The sequence below is a fragment of the Convolutriloba macropyga genome, chromosome 11 (genome assembly GCF_964194025.1).
Source record: "Convolutriloba macropyga chromosome 11, txConMacr16.3, whole genome shotgun sequence".
Classification (NCBI taxonomy): Eukaryota; Metazoa; Xenacoelomorpha; order Acoela; family Convolutidae; genus Convolutriloba; species Convolutriloba macropyga.
The window spans coordinates 30361387-30381417 of NC_134478.1; the positions used below are offsets into that span (position 1 = coordinate 30361387).

The window sequence follows — 20031 nt, forward strand, 5'->3', positions numbered from 1 at the left end:
AATGGGCGCGAAAATATCAGCTGAAGCTAGGATTCAAACCCCGACCTCTTGAGTACTCTTCCGTCACCTCAACGGAGGTATAAACCACTCGGCTATTAGAGCCTTGATAAGAACTCTCTGACAATCGGTTTTGTCCGACCAACAAACTTTATTTTGGAGTGAGAGCAATTGAAATCACTCAAAAATCAAGAAGTGCGTGAAAAATTACCTTGAGAAATCAAAGATTATTCTAGAAGAAAAAACGCGAAACGGTCCAGGGAAAAATTTGCATAAAAAGACACACGTTTACAATAATTGCTTCTCATTCGAGAGCAAATAAAAAGATAAAAAAGATTGGTATGTAAATAAACCGAAAACTGCAACAAAAATTGAGCATTTCAAAAATTTGGGTAGCAAGTCGGTAGTATTAAAAACAATTTCAGAACCAACCTCACCAAAATAAAAACATTTTTCCGGATTCTGCAGAAGCCTGAATAGTTTTGTTGAGGAATAATAAAAATAGTAACGTAAACGAGAAGCACGTAATGATCAATCGTACACTCAAAAACTGAAGGAAGCGAGATCAGAGATCTTTTCAACAATTGCCCCCTTTCACAAAGGGGGTAGGCTTTTCTTGAATAGAATTTAAGCGAGCGATTTACGAACCAATCAGAGACAACTAATAACTTTCCACGTATGCGCATACCATGTTACACTAAATAGAATAAAATACGCCAAGCTATGTTAATTAACAGAATCGGAATACAAAGCGAAATGACCATTTCCGGATAACATCCCACAGCGCATGAGAGGCATGACCGTTAACAGCGGTGCGCAATTGCGCTTAAATTGATATTCGGCTATATGGTAAAAAACCTTCGCTTTTCCGACCGATTGAGCTTGAAGACATGCTTATTATAGCGAAGTAGAATTGAAAATCTTTGCAGCTTATGATATCGTGTCTATACCAGTGGGCGGTATTCAGGTTGTGTTCCGAAAACTTACCCCCTTATGTATCATATTGTTATTTCATCTTTTGGAGGTGGAGTTTTTCCAGCTTCCCTAAAATTAGCTACTTCTTAAAAAAATCTAATTTGAACAATTATATAGGCCCGTAGAAGAGTTGATTGTCAATTCCAAAAATTTCGGACAAGTTACTTGTACTAGAGATTATCAATCTTTTGATTTCATTAACTGAATTGGGTTTTACATGTAAAAAATCAATAGTTAATGCAATCACAGAAATAACTGAGAGATTCAGAGTCTAGGTAATAAAATTATGAAAATTTATGAAAACGAATAGCATCAAAACCGGAGCACTATGTTTCAGGGAATGTTTAATTGTTATGATATTTTTTACATCAAGCGACTTCTCCAATATGAGTTTTGTTGTACAGAGCTACGTGTCTTTTAAACTTGGCCAAAAAACTTTGGCTTATTCTTTTCAAAATTGGAGAGCAAACATTGATGAAAATTTGCTTGAAACAAGGTTTACAGTGTAATTTAAGCACCAGTCGTTCAATAAGTACAGAGGCTGCAGACGTTGAAACTTTTAAGTCATCATGAAAATAAGGTACAGTGAAAACTTGAAACTTAAGAGTCAGTTAGCTTAATGATGAAATTCATAACTCAAAAATTTTTTTCTCTCTAAGCGAAAGATGATACGTAAGGCTAGCAAAGAAATAAAAACTGAGTGGTTTAACTCATATAGCATGAATATGCAGCCTCTGGTACTTATGATATGGGCAACCGGTTTGGTGCCTTTTTCCGTTGCCTGTCATTACCTTTAAATACCTAAGTTAATGATTAACGAGCAGTCTAAAATTGCGCGTCAACACTATATTTTACACCTTTTCTTATATTTCAATATGTCTATATTAAAATGAGATCAACTAAACGACCGGTGAGCGGTTGGCTTCTTCAGTAGCTAGCCACGTTTTAGTGAGGCTAGTTTTAGCTTAATTGAGGGGGCGTGAGTTCACGGTAATAGATGATGACATCACGCCACATAAAGCCGCTGAAGTGCAGCAGCAACAAAATAGTAGGGAAAGAGAGTGTGCGAGAGAAAAAACGTGAACGAGAAAGAGAAGGAAAGAAACCCCAACCAACACACACACACACACACACACACACACACACAAACACAGAGAGAGAGAGAGAGGGAGAGCTGGCAAAATTTTCCATGATGGGATTCGACTCTGCAACTTCTAGTTTTCTAGCCTTGTTAGTGATTAAATCTCATAGAAAAAACTGAAAGTGCAAAACTCAAAAGAAAAATTTGACAAAACCATTTTTTGTCCCTGGAGTTCTCTCATGAAACCCATCTGCAAGACTTAGAAAGTTTTAGTTGGTCAGTAATGATAGTGTAACTCAGAAAAGGAAAGAAATACTCAAAAATTTTGAAAACAAATGCAAATTTTAACAAAACCTTGCTAAAAATCGTGATATTAACATCTTCAGAACCATTTCATTGTCTGAAGAGACTATCCAGTGTCCCTATTTCAAGCCTTTAAAACTTTCACTGGCTCATACAGATCCCAACACTTGGAACATGATAATAATATTTCAAAAATTTGAAAAAAAATTAAAATTTTATCAAAAAGTTGCTAAAACTCGAGTCATTAAAACATTGATAACCCCTGGGGCCGGAAATAATCGACAACTCAAAAATATTCGAGAAACTTAAAAAATGCATTGTTTCTAATTGTTTAAATTCGTGATATTAAAACATTCCATTGCATCTAGAAACTATGCAGTAATTTATCGAACCCTAGAGGATAATAGTAACCGATTATCAAACCCTAGAGGTAAAAATTACAGAAAAATTCCAGAAGACCTGAAAATATTGCTAAAATTTGTGATATTAAAAAGTTGAAAACTATTCCATGGCCAATAATTTTTTTTCCGACCCTTGAGGCTGAAAAAATCCGAATAATAACAATAAATGTCAAAATATTGAAAAATATTGCAAGTTTTGTCAAGAAAGCCAAAATTCGTCATGATAAAATCTTGGAAGACATTCCATTGCATGCAGAAACTATAAAATAACCTATAATCAAACACTAGAGGATGTTCCTTGTCTTTTGAGGCTGGAGAAACCTAAAAAATGACAAAAATTTTCAAAATACTCGAAAAAAAGTTTTAACAAAAATTTGCTAAAATTGGTGATATTAAAAAGTTGAAAACTATTCTATGGCCAATAAAATTTTTTCAGTAACTTGTTATCGAACCCTTAAGAAGGTTTTATGGCCTTTGGGTCTGGAAAAACTTGAATTACAATAATCTCAAAAAAGCTTTTCTCAAAAAAGCTACAATTCGTGACGCTGAAATGTTAAAAACAATTCCATTACCACCAAAAACTGTGCAGTAATCTACTGGAGTAAGTTTCGTAAAATCCAGTGCCAAAAACTCCAAAAATGACAAAATTTCCAAAAAAAACTTGAAAAAAAAATGAAAATTAGTATAAAATTTCGTCATAAACATTAAAACATATATTTCTTAAAATGGTCAAAAAAAACAATTATGTCGTGCAAAGGACCTCTATAAACTTTAACCAGCCTCAATTTTAGACTGGTCCAACAAAAAATGTGAAAACTGACGAAAAAAAAACAAGAAATAAGGCAACATTTTGGGCTCCAAAACGACATTTTAACGTTAAACTACGGCCTACCCGGTACCTTCATCCCACTGAACTCTTGACCACTAAACTCGGCTATGGGCCTCTAATGAAATTTAATGCTTGCTGGGCGCTATCTGTTTATCTTGTTTTTAAGGACGAAAAGTAAAATGGGTCAAGCGAAAAATCGCATAAAAAAGAGCAACAGGACTAATTTAATTGCTACAAAATTCGTTTCAGAGCAACTAAAAAGCTCAAGTAAATTGAATTCGAGAATCCACAATGCCAAAAACAAACAGAATGCCAAAAACAAACCTAACCGAATAAACGTCGGAAGAATTGCTCTCGATCGACTAGTGGGAGCTCTAATCAATTGCAACCTGCTTCAGTCCAGGGGGAGGGGAGTTTAAATGGGACTAAAAGATCAATAGTGGGCTTCAAATAAACACATTAGAGGTTAACATAGACCACTATTAAGATTCAAAGTGAAAAATGGCACCAGTTTCGGCGCACTTTTCATTTGACTTTTAGTATTAAACTGCCGCCAATTGAGTTCAGCTGCTTGAAATTGTGGTTGAGAGAGAAATTTAGATCGTGCAAAACGCAAAAAGTCAAGGGCGTAAAAGTCACTGGAAAAATCAAAACCGTCAAGCGAAAATTTTGCATAAAAAAGACGCTTAAGTTTACAATAATTGCTATGAACTTCGTTCAAGAGCAATTAAAAAGGCCAAGTTTAAAAATCAGTAATTTGTTTGAACAATTTTTTAAAAACAGACGTCATTAAAACCATAAAATTCAAGATAAATTCTTCAATAGCTCTCTAGATAGCGAATTAGTTTATGATAGAGTAGTGCTCTTGAGAAAAGGCTACTTTGGTGCTCGTTCAGTTGCTTGAAATTGTGATTGAGAGAGAATTTTAGATCACGCGAAACGCAAAAAGTCAAGGGCGTAAGAGTCACTCGGAAAGTCACAACGGTCAAAAGACACACACGTTTACAATAATTGCTATGAACTTCGCTCAAGAGCAATTAAACAAAAAGAATCAGAATTTTAGAAAAAGGTTTTAAATGAGGAGGAATTTTCAGTACTTCAGAAAATTAATGGCTGTGGGTCGTGAGCAGGTAGTTCGGGCGTAAGGGTAGTCGGTCATAACATCGGGTAATTGGTCATAGTAAAGGTCATAACATTGCAAAATGACCTTTTCAATTTCAGTTGTATGTAACGGATCAATTTATTTCGCATAAATATTTTGCACAGTGCTCAAAGTATCGGTCTAAAAGCTACAGAGCATGACTTTCGCTAACAAATAGCAATATACCAAAACCCTACAACCCTTCAAGCAGTTTAACTTAGTATTTCACAACAGCATCCAGTATTACAAACTTTAAACGTATAACATCAGGAATTGGTAAATAAAAGAGGTTCTTTGGTACTACACAACATTATAAGATGTGATTTGCCGTTAAGATTAGTTAGAACTACTAGTAACAATCCTCTTTTCTCTTCAGAGTTAATCTCTCCCTCCTAATCTACTCTAAGTAACTGCCTTCCGTATCATTTATTGACTTACGCTAACTATCACCAAACATACAACCAAACTTCTTTATGTCTCCCGTCAACATTAAGCCCTGAGCACAGACACGACAGTTGATTAAGTGCATGAATTAGCAACTTAAACAAATTCTATTCTTGTTCTTTCACATTCACTTGTTCTACAACACCAAAACTAGTGTTAGCCCATGAAAGCTCGAGGCTATATTGCTAGCCGTTTCCCTGTCTGTTTCGTACGGTTGAACTGATCGACCGTTGCTTCAAAGTTTGTTCAGGCTCGCCAAGAGCTACTTCCTCGGGTGGTAGAGGGACTTTCACAACGATAACAGTACCTCAGTCGAAACAAAAATTAGCCTAACCCTCGCTAACCAATATAACATCGCTGCATATTGCCAGAAAAAAGCTGCAATAGATTATGAGACCTGCATGCAGTCTCGAAAGACTGAGAAAGACCGAAGATAAATTTCAGTTTTTTACCTATAGCTGAGACCAACCTTCATTTAGAGTGACATCTATTGAGATTACCTTACTTCCTTGCCTGTTCTAGATTTTCGTATTCTAACAAGCTATTTGATCCATAAGTTATGCAACTGATGTGGCAACGAGAGTTGATTAAAAATCTAGGAACGTCACAACAATTATCCTGGATAGGTCTTCAAAAAGTGTTTTTCATAAATCAATGATTCCCTAACGACTCGACAGACAGGAAACAAACAGTAAAGCAAATCAAAATTTGGAAAAAAAGTGACATTGATTTCGCGAAAAACGGCCCTATCTAGTGTCTCCTACTAGTAACCACACCCGTAGAAAGGGTCTTAACAAATAAAAAACACAAACGAAATAATGTGAAATGTACAAAACAGAAATGATCAGAAATTTCAAAGTTATGAATAATGGGGTAACATTGGACTTAATTAAACAAGTTTCATCACAAATACGCATCAAAAGTAATTCGAATCAAATGAGAAGCAAATTCGCTCGCTTAGATCATACTTTTTCACACCAACTTTTCCCCTCTCTTTCAAAATGATGTATAAACATATAACTTCATTTGCTCTCTTCTTTTGACTTTATTCAGCAGTTTGACCTAAACACTTATTTTCACGGGCGTCACTGAATTTTACGTTCTATTGCAAAGACACATAGCAGATTTAAAAAAGAAGCAGGAAGAATTCTGTGAATGACTTGAAGTCAATTTGGCCAAAATCTTACTTTTCAAATAGTATCTGCTGACGTAACTCATCAAAGCGGAGAAAGTAACAATTTTAAGTCAAATAGCAGAAAAACTGGCCCAAAATAATCTAAAAATAGGAAAGTGTCAAATACTTTTTGATATAGTACAAGTACACAATTAAACGAAAAAAAATGGTTTCATGTAATCGAGACTATATAATTGCTCACATAAATTTATGAAAGCATTAATAAGCTCGCAAATATCAGTCGGGGGGGGGGGAGCTTAAATGGGACTAAGAAGTTCAATAATGGGCTTCAAATAACCACATTAGAGGTTAACATATACCACTATTAAACTTTAAAGCGAAAAATGGCAGCAGTTTCGGCGCACTTTTGATTTGACTTTTAGTATTTAATTGCCGCCAATTGATTTCAGCTGCTTGAAATTGTTATTGAGAGAGAATTTAAGATCACGCGAAACGCAGAAAGTCAAGGGCGTAAAAGTAAAAAGTGTCAAGCAAAAATTTTACATAAAAAGACACACACGTTTACAAAAACATCCGGCAGATAGCCGCAGTTGATTCCAATTAGCATGATTGGGATTGAAAGAATAGAAGATGTCGAAAAAAAGATTTTTTTAATAAAAACATTCAAGTCCGAGTTATTTTGATGGCATTTCGTAGTTGAACCTACTTCTGTTTCTTAGAGATAGGCTACATGGGCTTCTACCAATACCAATAAGCATTAGAGATGGTAACTGAGACTTATAGGAACGACATTCAAATAGCGGGCATCTAAAACTGGGCTTTATGGGTTTATCCCGTTTCTATTTCTGACTTCAATTCTTTATACTGACTCTGTTCATTTTAATCGCAATAAGTATTAAAGCTGTCAAGTACAAAACTAAGCAATTTTCATGAAGATGGCAATATCTTGTGTCCAACGTACGTTGAACTCTCCAACTCTTAGCTCAATTCCATAGACAATCAGTTTTTCACGCGTCAATTAATTTTTTGGAATAGTTTGGAAAGAAAAGTTTTGAATAACCAATTACTTTGAACTCTTGTCGAACAAAAGAAATGCGGTCCAGCCTACATGTCTCATTTATACTTTTTGTCCAACGAGGATTTTTTTCTGTACGTTTTTGTAGTTTTTGCCTTAAACTTCAACAAAATAATGTCGAGAGAAGTTTCAAAAGTGAAAATTTTTTACTTCAGTCAAAATTTGTCCTGCTTAACTATTTTTTGGTGATGAGGATTGAATATAAAAACTAAAAACCATTTTTTTGGGTCAATAGTTAGTAGTATGTCGAAACACCATAACATGAATGTTTTGTGTTAGATACTTTGAATATTTTACGTTAGTGCACAGAACCAATTCAATTTCAATTACCAGATTTAAATGATTTGCTCTGAATTTTTTGAGAGTATAAAAATGAGACATCAGAACTTTATTTACTTTAAAAAAAACATAACCGACTAAACGTCGGAAGAATTGCTCTCTCGAACGACTAGTGGGAGCTCTAATCAATTGCAGTCTGCTTCAGTCAGGGGGGGAGCGGGAGCTTAAATGGGACTAAGAAGTTCAATAATGGGCTTCAAATAACCACATTAGAGGTTAACATATACCACTATTAAACTTTAAAGCGAAAAATGGCAGCAGTTTCGGCGCACTTTTGATTTGACTTTTAGTATTTAATTGCCGCCAATTGATTTCAGCTGCTTGAAATTGTTATTGAGAGAGAATTTAAGATCACGCGAAACGCAGAAAGTCAAGGGCGTAAAAGTCAAAAGTGTCAAGCAAAAATTTTGCATAAAAAGACACACACGTTTACAAAAACACCCGGCAGATAGCCGCAGTTGATTCCAATTAGCAGGGTTGGGATTGAAAGAATAGAAGATGTCGAAAAAAAAGATTTTTTTAATAAAAACATTTAAGTCCGAGTTATTTTGATGGCATTTCGTAGTTGAACATACTTCTGTTTCTTAGAGATAGGCTACATGGGCTTCTGCCAATACCAATAAGCATTAGAGACGGTAACTGAGACTTATAGGAACGGCATTCAAATAGCGGGCATCTAAAACTGGGCTTTATGGGTTTATCCCGTTTCTATTTCTGACTTCAATTCTTTATACTGACTCTGTTCATTTTAATCGCAATAAGTATTAAAGCTGTCAAGTACAAAACTAAGCAATTTTCAAGAAGATGGCAATATCTTGTGTCCAACGTACGTTGAACTCTCCAACTCTTAGCTCAATTCCATAGACAATCAGTTTTTCACGCGTCAATTAAGTTTTTTGGAATAGTTTGGAAAGAAAAGTTTTGAATAACCAATTACTTTGAACTCTTGTCGAACAAAAGAAATGCGGTCCAGCCTACATGTCTCATTTATACTTTTTGTCCAACGAGGATTTTTTTCTGTACGTTTTTGTAGTTTTTGCCTTAAACTTCAACAAAATAATGTCGAGAAGTTTCAAAAGTGAAAATTTTTTACTTCAGTCAAAATTTGTCCTGCTTAACTATTTTTTGGTGATGAGGATTGAATATAAAAACTAAAAACCATTTTTTTGGATCAATAGTTAGTAGTATGTCGAAACACCATAACATGCATGTTTTGTGTTAGATACTTTGAATATTTTACGTTAGTGCACAGAACCAATTCAATTTCAATTACCAGATTTAAATGATTTGCTTTGAATTTTTTGAGAGTATAAAAATGAGACATCAGAACTTTATTTACTTTAAAAAAAACATAACCGACTAAACGTCGGAAGAATTGCTCTCTCGAACGACTAGTGGGAGCTCTAATCAATTGCAGTCTGCTTCAGTCAGGGGGGGAGCGGGAGCTTAAATGGGACTAAGAAGTTCAATAATGGGCTTCAAATAACCACATTAGAGGTTAACATATACCACTATTAAACTTTAAAGCGAAAAATGGCAGCAGTTTCGGCGCACTTTTGATTTGACTTTTAGTATTTAATTGCCACCAATTGATTTCAGCTGCTTGAAATTGTTATTGAGAGAGAATTTAAGATCACGCGAAACGCAGAAAGTCAAGGGCGTAAAAGTCAAAAGTGTCAAGCAAAAATTTTGCATAAAAAGACACACACGTTTACAAAAACACCCGGCAGATAGCCGCAGTTGATTCCAATTAGCATGATTGGGATTGAAAGAATAGAAGATGTCGAAAAAAAGATTTTTTTAATAAAAACATTTAAGTTCGAGTTATTTTGATGGCATTTCGTAGTTGAACATACTTCCGTTTCTTAGAGATAGGCTACATGGGCTTCTACCAATACCAATAAGCATTAGAGATGGTAACTGAGACTTATAGGAACGACATTCAAATAGCGGGCATCTAAAACTGGGCTTTATGGGTTTATCCCGTTTCTATTTCTGACTTCAATTCTTTATACTGACTCTGTTCATTTTAATCGCAATAAGTATTAAAGCTGTCAAGTACAAAACTAAGCAATTTTCATGAAGATGGCAATATCTTGTGTCCAACGTACGTTGAACTCTCCAACTCTTAGCTCAATTCCATAGACAATCAGTTTTTCACGCGTCAATTAAGTTTTTTGGAATAGTTTGGAAAGAAAAGTTTTGAATAACCCATTACTTTGAACTCTTGTCGAACAAAAGAAATGCGGTCCAGCCTACATGTCTCATTTATACTTTTTGTCCAACGAGGATTTTTTTCTGTACGTTTTTGTAGTTTTTGCCTTAAACTTCAACAAAATAATGTCGAGAGAAGTTTCAAAAGTGAAAATTTTTTACTTCAGTCAAAATTTGTCCTGCTTAACTATTTTTTGGTGATGAGGATTGAATATAAAAACTAAAAACCATTTTTTTGGGTCAATAGTTAGTAGTATGTCGAAACACCATAACATGCATGTTTTGTGTTAGATACTTTGAATATTTTACGTTAGTGCACAGAACCAATTCAATTTCAATTACCAGATTTAAATGATTTGCTTTGAATTTTTTGAGAGTATAAAAATGAGACATCAGAACTTTATTTACTTTAAAAAAAAACATAACCGACTAAACGTCGGAAGAATTGCTCTCTCGAACGACTAGTGGGAGCTCTAATCAATTGCAGTCTGCTTCAGTCAGGGGGGGAGCGGGAGCTTAAATGGGACTAAGACGTTCAATAATGGGCTTCAAATAACCACATTAGAGGTTAACATATACCACTATTAAACTTTAAAGCGAAAAATGGCAGCAGTTTCGGCGCACTTTTGATTTGACTTTTAGTATTTAATTGCCGCCAATTGATTTCAGCTGCTTGAAATTGTTATTGAGAGAGAATTTAAGATCACGCGAAACGCAGAAAGTCAAGGGCGTAAAAGTCAAAAGTGTCAAGCAAAAATTTTGCATAAAAAGACACACACGTTTACAAAAATACCCGGCAGATAGCCGCAGTTGATTCCAATTAGCATGATTGGGATTGAAAGAATAGAAGATTTCGAAAAAAAGATTTTTTTAATAAAAACATTTAAGTCCGAGTTATTTTGATGGCATTTCGTAGTTGAACATACTTCTGTTTCTTAGAGATAGGCTACATGGGCTTCTACCAATACCAATATGCATTAGAGATGGTAACTGAGACTTATAGGAACGACATTCCAATAGCGGGCATCTAAAACTGGGCTTTATGGGTTTATCCCGTTTCTATTTCTGACTTCAATTCTTTATACTGACTCTGTTCATTTTAATCGCAATAAGTATTAAAGCTGTCAAGTACAAAACTAAGCAATTTTCATGAAGATGGCAATATCTTGTGTCCAACGTACGTTGAACTCTCCAACTCTTAGCTCAATTCCATAGACAATCAGTTTTTCACGCGTCAATTAAGTTTTTTGGAATAGTTTGGAAAGAAACGTTTTGAATAACCAATTACTTTGAACTCTTGTCGAACAAAAGAAATGCGGTCCAGCCTACATGTCTCATTTATACTTTTTGTCCAACGAGGATTTTTTTCTGTACGTTTTTGCCTTAAACTTCAACAAAATAATGTCGAGAGAAGTTTCAAAAGTGAAAATTTTTTACTTCAGTCAAAATTTGTCCTGCTTAACTATTTTTTGGTGATGAGGATTGAATATAAAAACTAAAAACCATTTTTTGGGTCAATAGTTAGTAGTATGTCGAAACACCAAAACATGCATGTTTTGTATTAGATACTTTGAATATTTTACGTTAGTGCACAGAACCAATTCAATTTCAATTACCAGATTTAAATGATTTGCTTTGAATTTTTTGAGAGTATAAAAATGAGACATCAGAACTTTATTTACTTTAAAAAAAACATAACCGACTAAACGTCGGAAGAATTGCTCTCTCGAACGACTAGTGGGAGCTCTAATCAATTGCAGTCTGCTTCAGTCAGGGGGGGGGGAGCGGGAGCTTAAATGGGACTAAGAAGTTCAATAATGGGCTTCAAATAACCACATTAGAGGTTAACATATACCACTATTAAACTTTAAAGCGAAAAATGGCAGCAGTTTCGGCGCACTTTTGATTCGACTTTTAGTATTTAATTGCCGCCAATTGATTTCAGCTGCTTGAAATTGTTATTGAGAGAGAATTTAGGATCACGCGAAACGCAGAAAGTCAAGGGCGTAAAAGTCAAAAGTGTCAAGCAAAAATTTTGCATAAAAAGACACACACGTTTACAAAAACACCCGGCAGATAGCCGCAGTTGATTCCAATTAGCATGATTGGGATTGAAAGAATAGAAGATGTCGAAAAAAAGATTTTTTTAATAAAAACATTTAAGTCCGAGTTATTTTGATGGCATTTCGTAGTTGAACATACTTCTGTTTCTTAGAGATAGGCTACATGGGCTTCTACCAATACCAATAAGCATTAGAGATGGTAACTGAGACTTATAGGAACGACATTCAAATAGCGGGCATCTAAAACTGGGCTTTATGGGTTTATCCCGTTTCTATTTCTGACTTCAATTCTTTATACTGACTCTGTTCATTTTAATCGCAATAAGTATTAAAGCTGTCAAGTACAAAACTAAGCAATTTTCATGAAGATGGCAATATCTTGTGTCGAACGTACGTTGAACTCTCCAACTCTTAGCTCAATTCCATAGACAATCAGTTTTTCACGCGTCAATTAAGTTTTTTGGAATAGTTTGGAAAGAAAAGTTTTGAATAACCAATTACTTTGAACTCTTGTCGAACAAAAGAAATGCGGTCCAGCCTACATGTCTCATTTATACTTTTTGTCCAACGAGGATTTTTTTCTGTACGTTTTTGTAGTTTTTGCCTTAAACTTCAACAAAATAATGTCGAGAGAAGTTTCAAAAGTGAAAATTTTTTACTTCAGTCAAAATTTGTCCTGCTTAACTATTTTTTGGTGATGAGCATTGAATATAAAAACTAAAAACCATTTTTTGGGTCAACAGTTAGTAGTATGTCGAAACACCATAACATGCATGTTTTGTGTTAGATACTTTGAATATTTTACGTTAGTGCACAGAACCAATTCAATTTCAATTACCAGATTTAAATGATTTGCTTTGAATTTTTTGAGAGTATAAAAATGAGACATCAGAACTTTATTTACTTTAAAAAAACATAACCGACTAAACGTCGGAAGAATTGCTCTCTCGAACGACTAGTGGGAGCTCTAATCAATTGCAGTCTGCTTCAGTCAGGGGGGGAGCGGGAGCTTAAATGGGACTAAGAAGTTCAATAATGGGCTTCAAATAACCACATTAGAGGTTAACATATACCACTATTAAACTTTAAAGCGAAAAATGGCAGCAGTTTCGGCGCACTTTTGATTTGACTTTTAGTATTTAATTGCCGCCAATTGATTTCAGCTGCTTGAAATTGTTATTGAGAGAGAATTTAAGATCACGCGAAACGCAGAAAGTCAAGGGCGTAAAAGTCAAAAGTGTCAAGCAAAAATTTTGCATAAAAAGACACACACGTTTACAAAAACACCCGGCAGATAGCCGCAGTTGATTCCAATTAGCATGATTGGGATTGAAAGAATAGAAGATGTCGAAAAAAAGATTTTTTTAATAAAAACATTTAAGTCCGAGTTATTTTGATGGCATTTCGTAGTTGAACATACTTGTTTCTGAGAGATAGGCTACATGGGCTTCTACCAATACCAATAAGCATTAGAGATGGTAACTGGGACTTATAGGAACGACATTCAAATAGCGGGCATCTAAAACTGGGCTTTATGGGTTTATCCCGTTTCTATTTCTGACTTCAATTCTTTATACTGACTCTGTTCATTTTAATCGCAATAAGTATTAAAGCTGTCAAGTACAAAACTAAGCAATTTTCATGAAGATGGCAATATCTTGAGTCCAACGTACGTTGAACTCTCCAACTCTTAGCTCAATTCCATAGACAATCAGTTTTTCACGCGTCAATTAAGTTTTTTGGAATAGTTTGGAAAGAAAAGTTTTGAATAACCAATTACTTTGAACTCTTGTCGAACAAAAGAAATGCGGTCCAGCCTACATGTCTCATTTATACTTTTTGTCCAACGAGGATTTTTTTCTGTACGTTTTTGTAGTTTTTGCCTTAAACTTCAACAAAATAATGTCGAGAGAAGTTTCAAAAGTGAAAATTTTTTACTTCAGTCAAAATTTGTCCTGCTTAACTATTTTTTGGTGATGAGGATTGAATATAAAAACTAAAAACCATTTTTTTGGGTCAATAGTTAGTAGTATGTCGAAACACCATAACATGCATGTTTTGTGTTAGATACTTTGAATATTTTACGTTAGTGCACAGAACCAATTCAATTTCAATTACCAGATTTAAATGATTTGCTTTGAATTTTTTGAGAGTATAAAAATGAGACATCAGAACTTTATTTACTTTAAAAAAACATAACCGACTAAACGTCGGAAGAATTGCTCTCTCGAACGACTAGTGGGAGCTCTAATCAATTGCAGTCTGCTTCAGTCAGGGGGGGAGCGGGAGCTTAAATGGGACTAAGAAGTTCAATAATGGGCTTCAAATAACCACATTAGAGGTTAACATATACCACTATTAAACTTTAAAGCGAAAAATGGCAGCAGTTTTGGCGCACTTTTGATTTGACTTTTTGTATTTAATTGCCGCCAATTGATTTCAGCTGCTTGAAATTGTTATTGAGAGAGAATTTAAGATCACGCGAAACGCAGAAAGTCAAGGGCGTAAAAGTCAAAAGTGTCAAGCAAAAATTTTGCATAAAAAGACACACACGTTTACAAAAACACCCGGCAGATAGCCGCAGTTGATTCCAATTAGCATGATTGGGATTGAAAGAATAGAAGATGTTGAAAAAAAGATTTTTTTAATAAAAACATTTAAGTCCGAGTTATTTTGATGGCATTTCGTAGTTGAACATACTTCTGTTTCTTAGAGATAGGCTACAGGGGCTTCTACCAATACCAATAAGCATTAGAGATGGTAACTGAGACTTATAGGAACGACATTCAAATAGAGAAGTAAAAGAGCCTAGAGAAGTAAAAAATATTTCACGCAAAATGTTGAAAAAGCGGCAAAATGAGGTAAAGCGAAACATTTTTTTGTTCGACGAAGTAAAAAAAATAGGAGCGCTATAATAGCCGGCTGAGAAGATGAGGTCGGCTATTAATAATTGCTATGAACTTAGTTCAAGAGCAATTAATAACTCAAATTGCTACAAAAATTCTAGACACATTTTTTTAAATCGAAAACAACGTTTCTTCGGTACCTTTTCACATCCATATAACTAGGCGCTCATATAACCCATGTGCATTAAAGTTAGCCATTGTTGTTTTAATCTCTTGCTTAAAAAAATTAACTAGGTTTACCTAAGCCCAGATTTAATCATATATAACCATATAAACTTAGATCATGATCTTTTACCATAATCAGAGAGACACCGGACATATAAACCTTATAATGTTCCAATCTATCAGATGTCAAAGAAAAAAATGTTTAAACTAGATGTGCGATCTTTTTCATGTATTTAAATTTTTAAAAAAACTGATAAAAGTTCTAAATTGGCGAAACATAAAGAAAAGTGAAAAAAATGTTTTCAGCTTTTAAAAAAATTCAGTTTGATGATATCCATACATAAATAAGAACCAGAAAATTTCTGCTCTGAATGGACGAAAATCACCTTTCTATAACCCACTTTGACTTTTTCTTTGAAGTTCAGGAGACCATAAAGGAGGAAAACAAGGGCTTTAAGAAAGTGTGTTGCGAAAACCATTTAGCTTAAACAATAGTGTAGTTGAATAGCTGCTACAAAAGTTCTGACGGTTCAAAAGAGCTCGATTTTTTAAAAGAAAAAACATTTGTAAACTCGCTCTCAAAACAAGATGAAAATCAAATTCAAGGAATGTATATCTTCTTGAGGCTGTTTTAAAACAGATAAACTTTGCTCAAAACTCTTTCAAATTTAGGTTTGCCTCAAAACTTTTGCCAAAGATTAAAATCGGTTTAGATAAAACATATCTTGCATCAAAATTGTCCCTTTAGATAAAATAAAAAGAAATATTATGGAAACTCAAGACAAATTGAAAACTGTTAAATCTACTCCATTTGGCAATCTGAAATCGTACGCAATTCGCAACCTCATTTTAGTCTGATGAGGAGCATAAACATATTTCTAAAAGTATTTCGGAATTGTTCTTACGTCACACAAAATTAAAACGCAGTTTATGTTCTTCGAGCCATTTTAAAAAGCAAATTTGTTGAGTACTTTTTTGATACCCAATAAACAAGTTTATGTACTCATTTGGGTCTTTTCGGTTATTGACCCCTCCATTCTCCACTGTCATTTATGCACCACTCATCTGCAGAACACGTTCCATTACATAGTTAGTCATTGCAATACATGGCACGATCAATTCTGGGTTCAAATAATTTCACATAATACGCACCCAATAAGCTGGAGGCACAGATCGAAATGATTCACTAATTACGAAGAGATAAGGTGAAATAAGGTTTTAAAAATTTAAACCTCGATTTATACTCGAGAAATTTAACAAATGAAATGTCTCTTCGCGAATCGATGCAGTTTTTCATGGGTATTTCAATGATACCACTCTTGTATGTCTCCGTTAGATATCGATCAGCCAAATTCGACTGAACAAAAAAGCCAGAGTACCATATAGTTCCTAACTCCAAAAAATAAGGAGCTTGGAACAATAATTACCTCTGAAGATGGAAGATAAAGTGCGAAAAATATCAAAGCAATCTGTAGCATTTATTGCGATCTAGATTTCCTGTGAATCTTTATTCAATATCAACGACTTCAAATTGAATCAGCTCTCAACAACGAATCCACTGAAGTTCAAAATCAGCACTTTGAATCAAAAATTTTGAACGTTTCTCACGATTTGTGACTGACATATTTCTTCTAGAAAAAGTTAAGTGAGGTGGATTTTACTATTTCCTTTTACCCAATCGGGCTGTCGCCTAATTTCCTACACACCCATGGGATACTGTCATAGCTAAAATGTAGACTTGAATGCTTTTAATCTTTTTTGACGTTAATTAATTTGCATCCTTTCTAGAGTAAAGTTTATTACATGCTGTAAGTCATAAATATATTATGAGCAACATACCTCCCAATCCTTTGAGACAGTACCACTTGAGTTTGTTCAGACTACAAGTACAAAGAAGCTGTCCATCTGGGGCTAAGAGACTACCATTTGAGTATATCTCAGTCTTGCTCCTGAACAAGTACTTGATGGAAATGTTCTCTTCTGTTGGAAAATCTCCTAGTTCTTTGTTGACAGGCTTCTTTGACTGTTTGGAATTTTTTTGGCTGTTTGAACTCTAAAGAAAAACAGAACCAAATCTCAAACTAGCCTAGAAAAAACCTCAACGGAGAAAAAAGCCCCATATTGACATTGAATTTCAGTCGTATTAATTTGTTTGGTTGTGATAGTTTCATATCAAGTCCCACGGGCCGCTAAGGCACACGGCATTGGCCAAACAACCTAAATGCGCACCTCTTCAAAAAGTCAAGAGGAGTTTTATTTTATGTATTTTTTTTTTGGGGGGGGGGGGGGTAATTTTTCCTTAGTTTTTTTCCTGCCTAAAATGAGGTGTTTTTTTTTCTGAAACCGATCTCAAATGCGTGATTAAAAACGTGCTTTTCAATCTTGTTTCACGGGATTCTGTATCAAAATCAAAAATCACCACAGAATCGAAAACTCATTAAAAAGCAAATTCCTTGCCATATTACAGAATTTTCAGGCCAGATTAAATAGTTCACTACATAAACAGGTTTTCAAGGACATTAATTTATTTGAAATCATTGAAAGCGAAGTCATAGCCGTACCTTAACTTTATATCTCTGATTAAGAAAAGGATGTAGCCTCCGCGTGAAGTCTTCATAGCTATTGTGATAGAGAGTGAAGAATTTCACGTAGACCCTGAGAGAGACTAGAGCATCGTTGGCAGCATACTTAACTTGTGCATCTGAGAGTTGACTCAAAGTCCAGTTAGATAACTGCAGATCTTTGCTTATCTCGGTGCCAAGAAGATGTTGACTTAATTTAGCCAGACCCATACTGAAACGACACGGCGTAATTATTGAAAGACAGCGCTACAAAATGTCTCAACTTTAGTTTAACTATTGCCTCTAATTGTACCAATAGTTTCACTTAGAGAGACGACCAATTTTCTAAATTGCGAACAGGATGTATTTTTCAGTAATTCACAAAGAACCCACGATCATAGTTAGAAAGAACATGGTGTGGAGAATATTCAGAATTTTTAATCAACATGAATAGGAAAAGTGTAACATAATGACAATAACGTTACAATTGATAATTAGAACTACGAGTACTCAGACAGCTTTCTTATCATTTGTGGACTCAGTGAAAGCAATAATCAATTTCACGCCGATATAAAAGATTCAAAGTTTTTTTGTTGAGTAACGCTTACTTTTTCAAATTGATCTGGTTGAACTCAAGTGGGAGAAACCGGAGGTCCAGCCAGGAGTTAAGCGGGATGTTCAACACCTCCAACATCCTCTTCGCGTCATTTTCAATTCCCACACCCACCTTCACAATACTGTAAACAAATGAAGTTCACTCCAACATTATTCAGCTCAAAGTCTGGACTATTTTGCTTGTTAGGATTTCTCAATGATCAATACATAAAGAAACATTACTTGAAATAACAAAACATAGCTGGCAGATTGCCAGAAAATAACCGTAATAGCTTCGTAGATCTGCAGTCTAAAAAAACAGTAAAAAGACTAACCAAAAAAATTCGTCTTTTCATTTAAGGCTGATATGTTATATTTTGATAAAAAATCTGTATGTTTTTGTTGCCTCCATTAGCTGCTCTCTACTAACCTTCATTTAGAGTGACACACACCCATTCATCTCTTTGAATAAAAGTAAATAAAAGTCAATTTCAAAGTGCGGAAGTCATTTTTGAGAGTGAGGTAAGTCAAGTGTGACCAAAACATAGCATGACAAGTCCTGACGTACAATTCAAAGAATTTTCATTGACTAAACAAAAACTAGACCTAGAACGGACTATGAATGGATTGGGAGAACCATTTAGAAAAAAAATCCGATCCAAAAAATCAAAACAGTAAAAATCAGAGTGAAATTGCCGCATGTGAACAAACCACTTGCGAGAAAGCAAATTTTTGTTCAAACACCGTTTTCTCACTCTACTTAAAATTTAGAGCGAAAAAATTTCACGCCGCAAAACCACTCGCTTTTTCACTCCATTTCCTGTTTCGGCGTGACCAAAATCACTACCCAAATTTGACTTCAAAAATCATGAAAATGTGTGAACAGATCTTAAAAAAAGACAGCGCCCCAATACAATTCAAATTCTTTGAATTGTAAAAAAAAACCAAGAGAAGGTCAATAATAGCCCCAGCTATCGCTGTGCGGCTATTAAAAATACATTTAGCGCCAACCCAACAACTACCAAAAATTGTAACTCCCTTTAAAGTTAAAGACACGCCATGATGAACAAATAACCTTGCACAAACAATGATCTGATTGAAATATTGAATGGGCCTAACTTTTTAAACAAGTTACATTTTTGTTTTGTTTTTCTTTTTGTTTGTTATAATATTCCTGTCTCTGATTGCTAATCGAGTAAATTAAATGAGTTCTGCAATTTAGTAAAACTGAACTTATCCCGCGAGAACATATTCTTTGATATTTTAGATTGATGAAAAAGGCAAGTTATTAAGGGCCAAACAAATTCTGGTGTAAAGCTGGCAGCAATGTCTTCTCAATTTTCCAATTGTAAAGCAGTATTTTGATTTGAAGAAACTAGAGGGAAAAATATTCAGAATACATTGGAGGTATCGAATCAAATCAAAATTGTGCCAAATACATTTTGCTCTTAACGCCGCACAATTGAGCTGCTTTTCTAAGAACACACATGCATTAATTTTTGAACCATTATAAAGTAGGTGTTTTTTTCGCCATGGAAACTCAAGTTACCATCAATTCGAACTCTTCATGATCGGAGTTAAATTTATAAGACTTTGTTTCACGAATGACTTTCTTCTGCGTTTCACGAATGACTTTCTTCTGCATTTAACAAATATAAAAAATTAGGTTTTAGAAGTGTTAACATAAGTTGATGTTAATTAAAAGACAATAAGGTTATAGGTGTTAATCACGAATTTTATTTTTCTTTTATTCAATGATATATATCAGAAGTTAACATTATATCTCAGCATGCTGAATTAAATCAGTT

The 20031-nt window shown here is 34.5% G+C and overlaps 1 protein-coding gene across 1 annotated transcript in view; it reads right to left on the reverse strand.

Annotated features, from left to right (window-relative positions):
* LOC142349237 (exonuclease 3'-5' domain-containing protein 2-like) overlaps positions 1-20031 on the reverse strand; it is a 57885-nt gene that overhangs the window by 28319 nt on the left and 9535 nt on the right. The window contains exons 4-6 of the mRNA XM_075400665.1: positions 18238-18366; positions 17630-17861; positions 16908-17121 (exon numbers count right to left, since the gene is read on the reverse strand). Coding sequence (XP_075256780.1) covers positions 16908-17121; positions 17630-17861; positions 18238-18366 — 575 coding nt within the window. The remainder of the gene's footprint in view (positions 1-16907; positions 17122-17629; positions 17862-18237; positions 18367-20031) is intronic.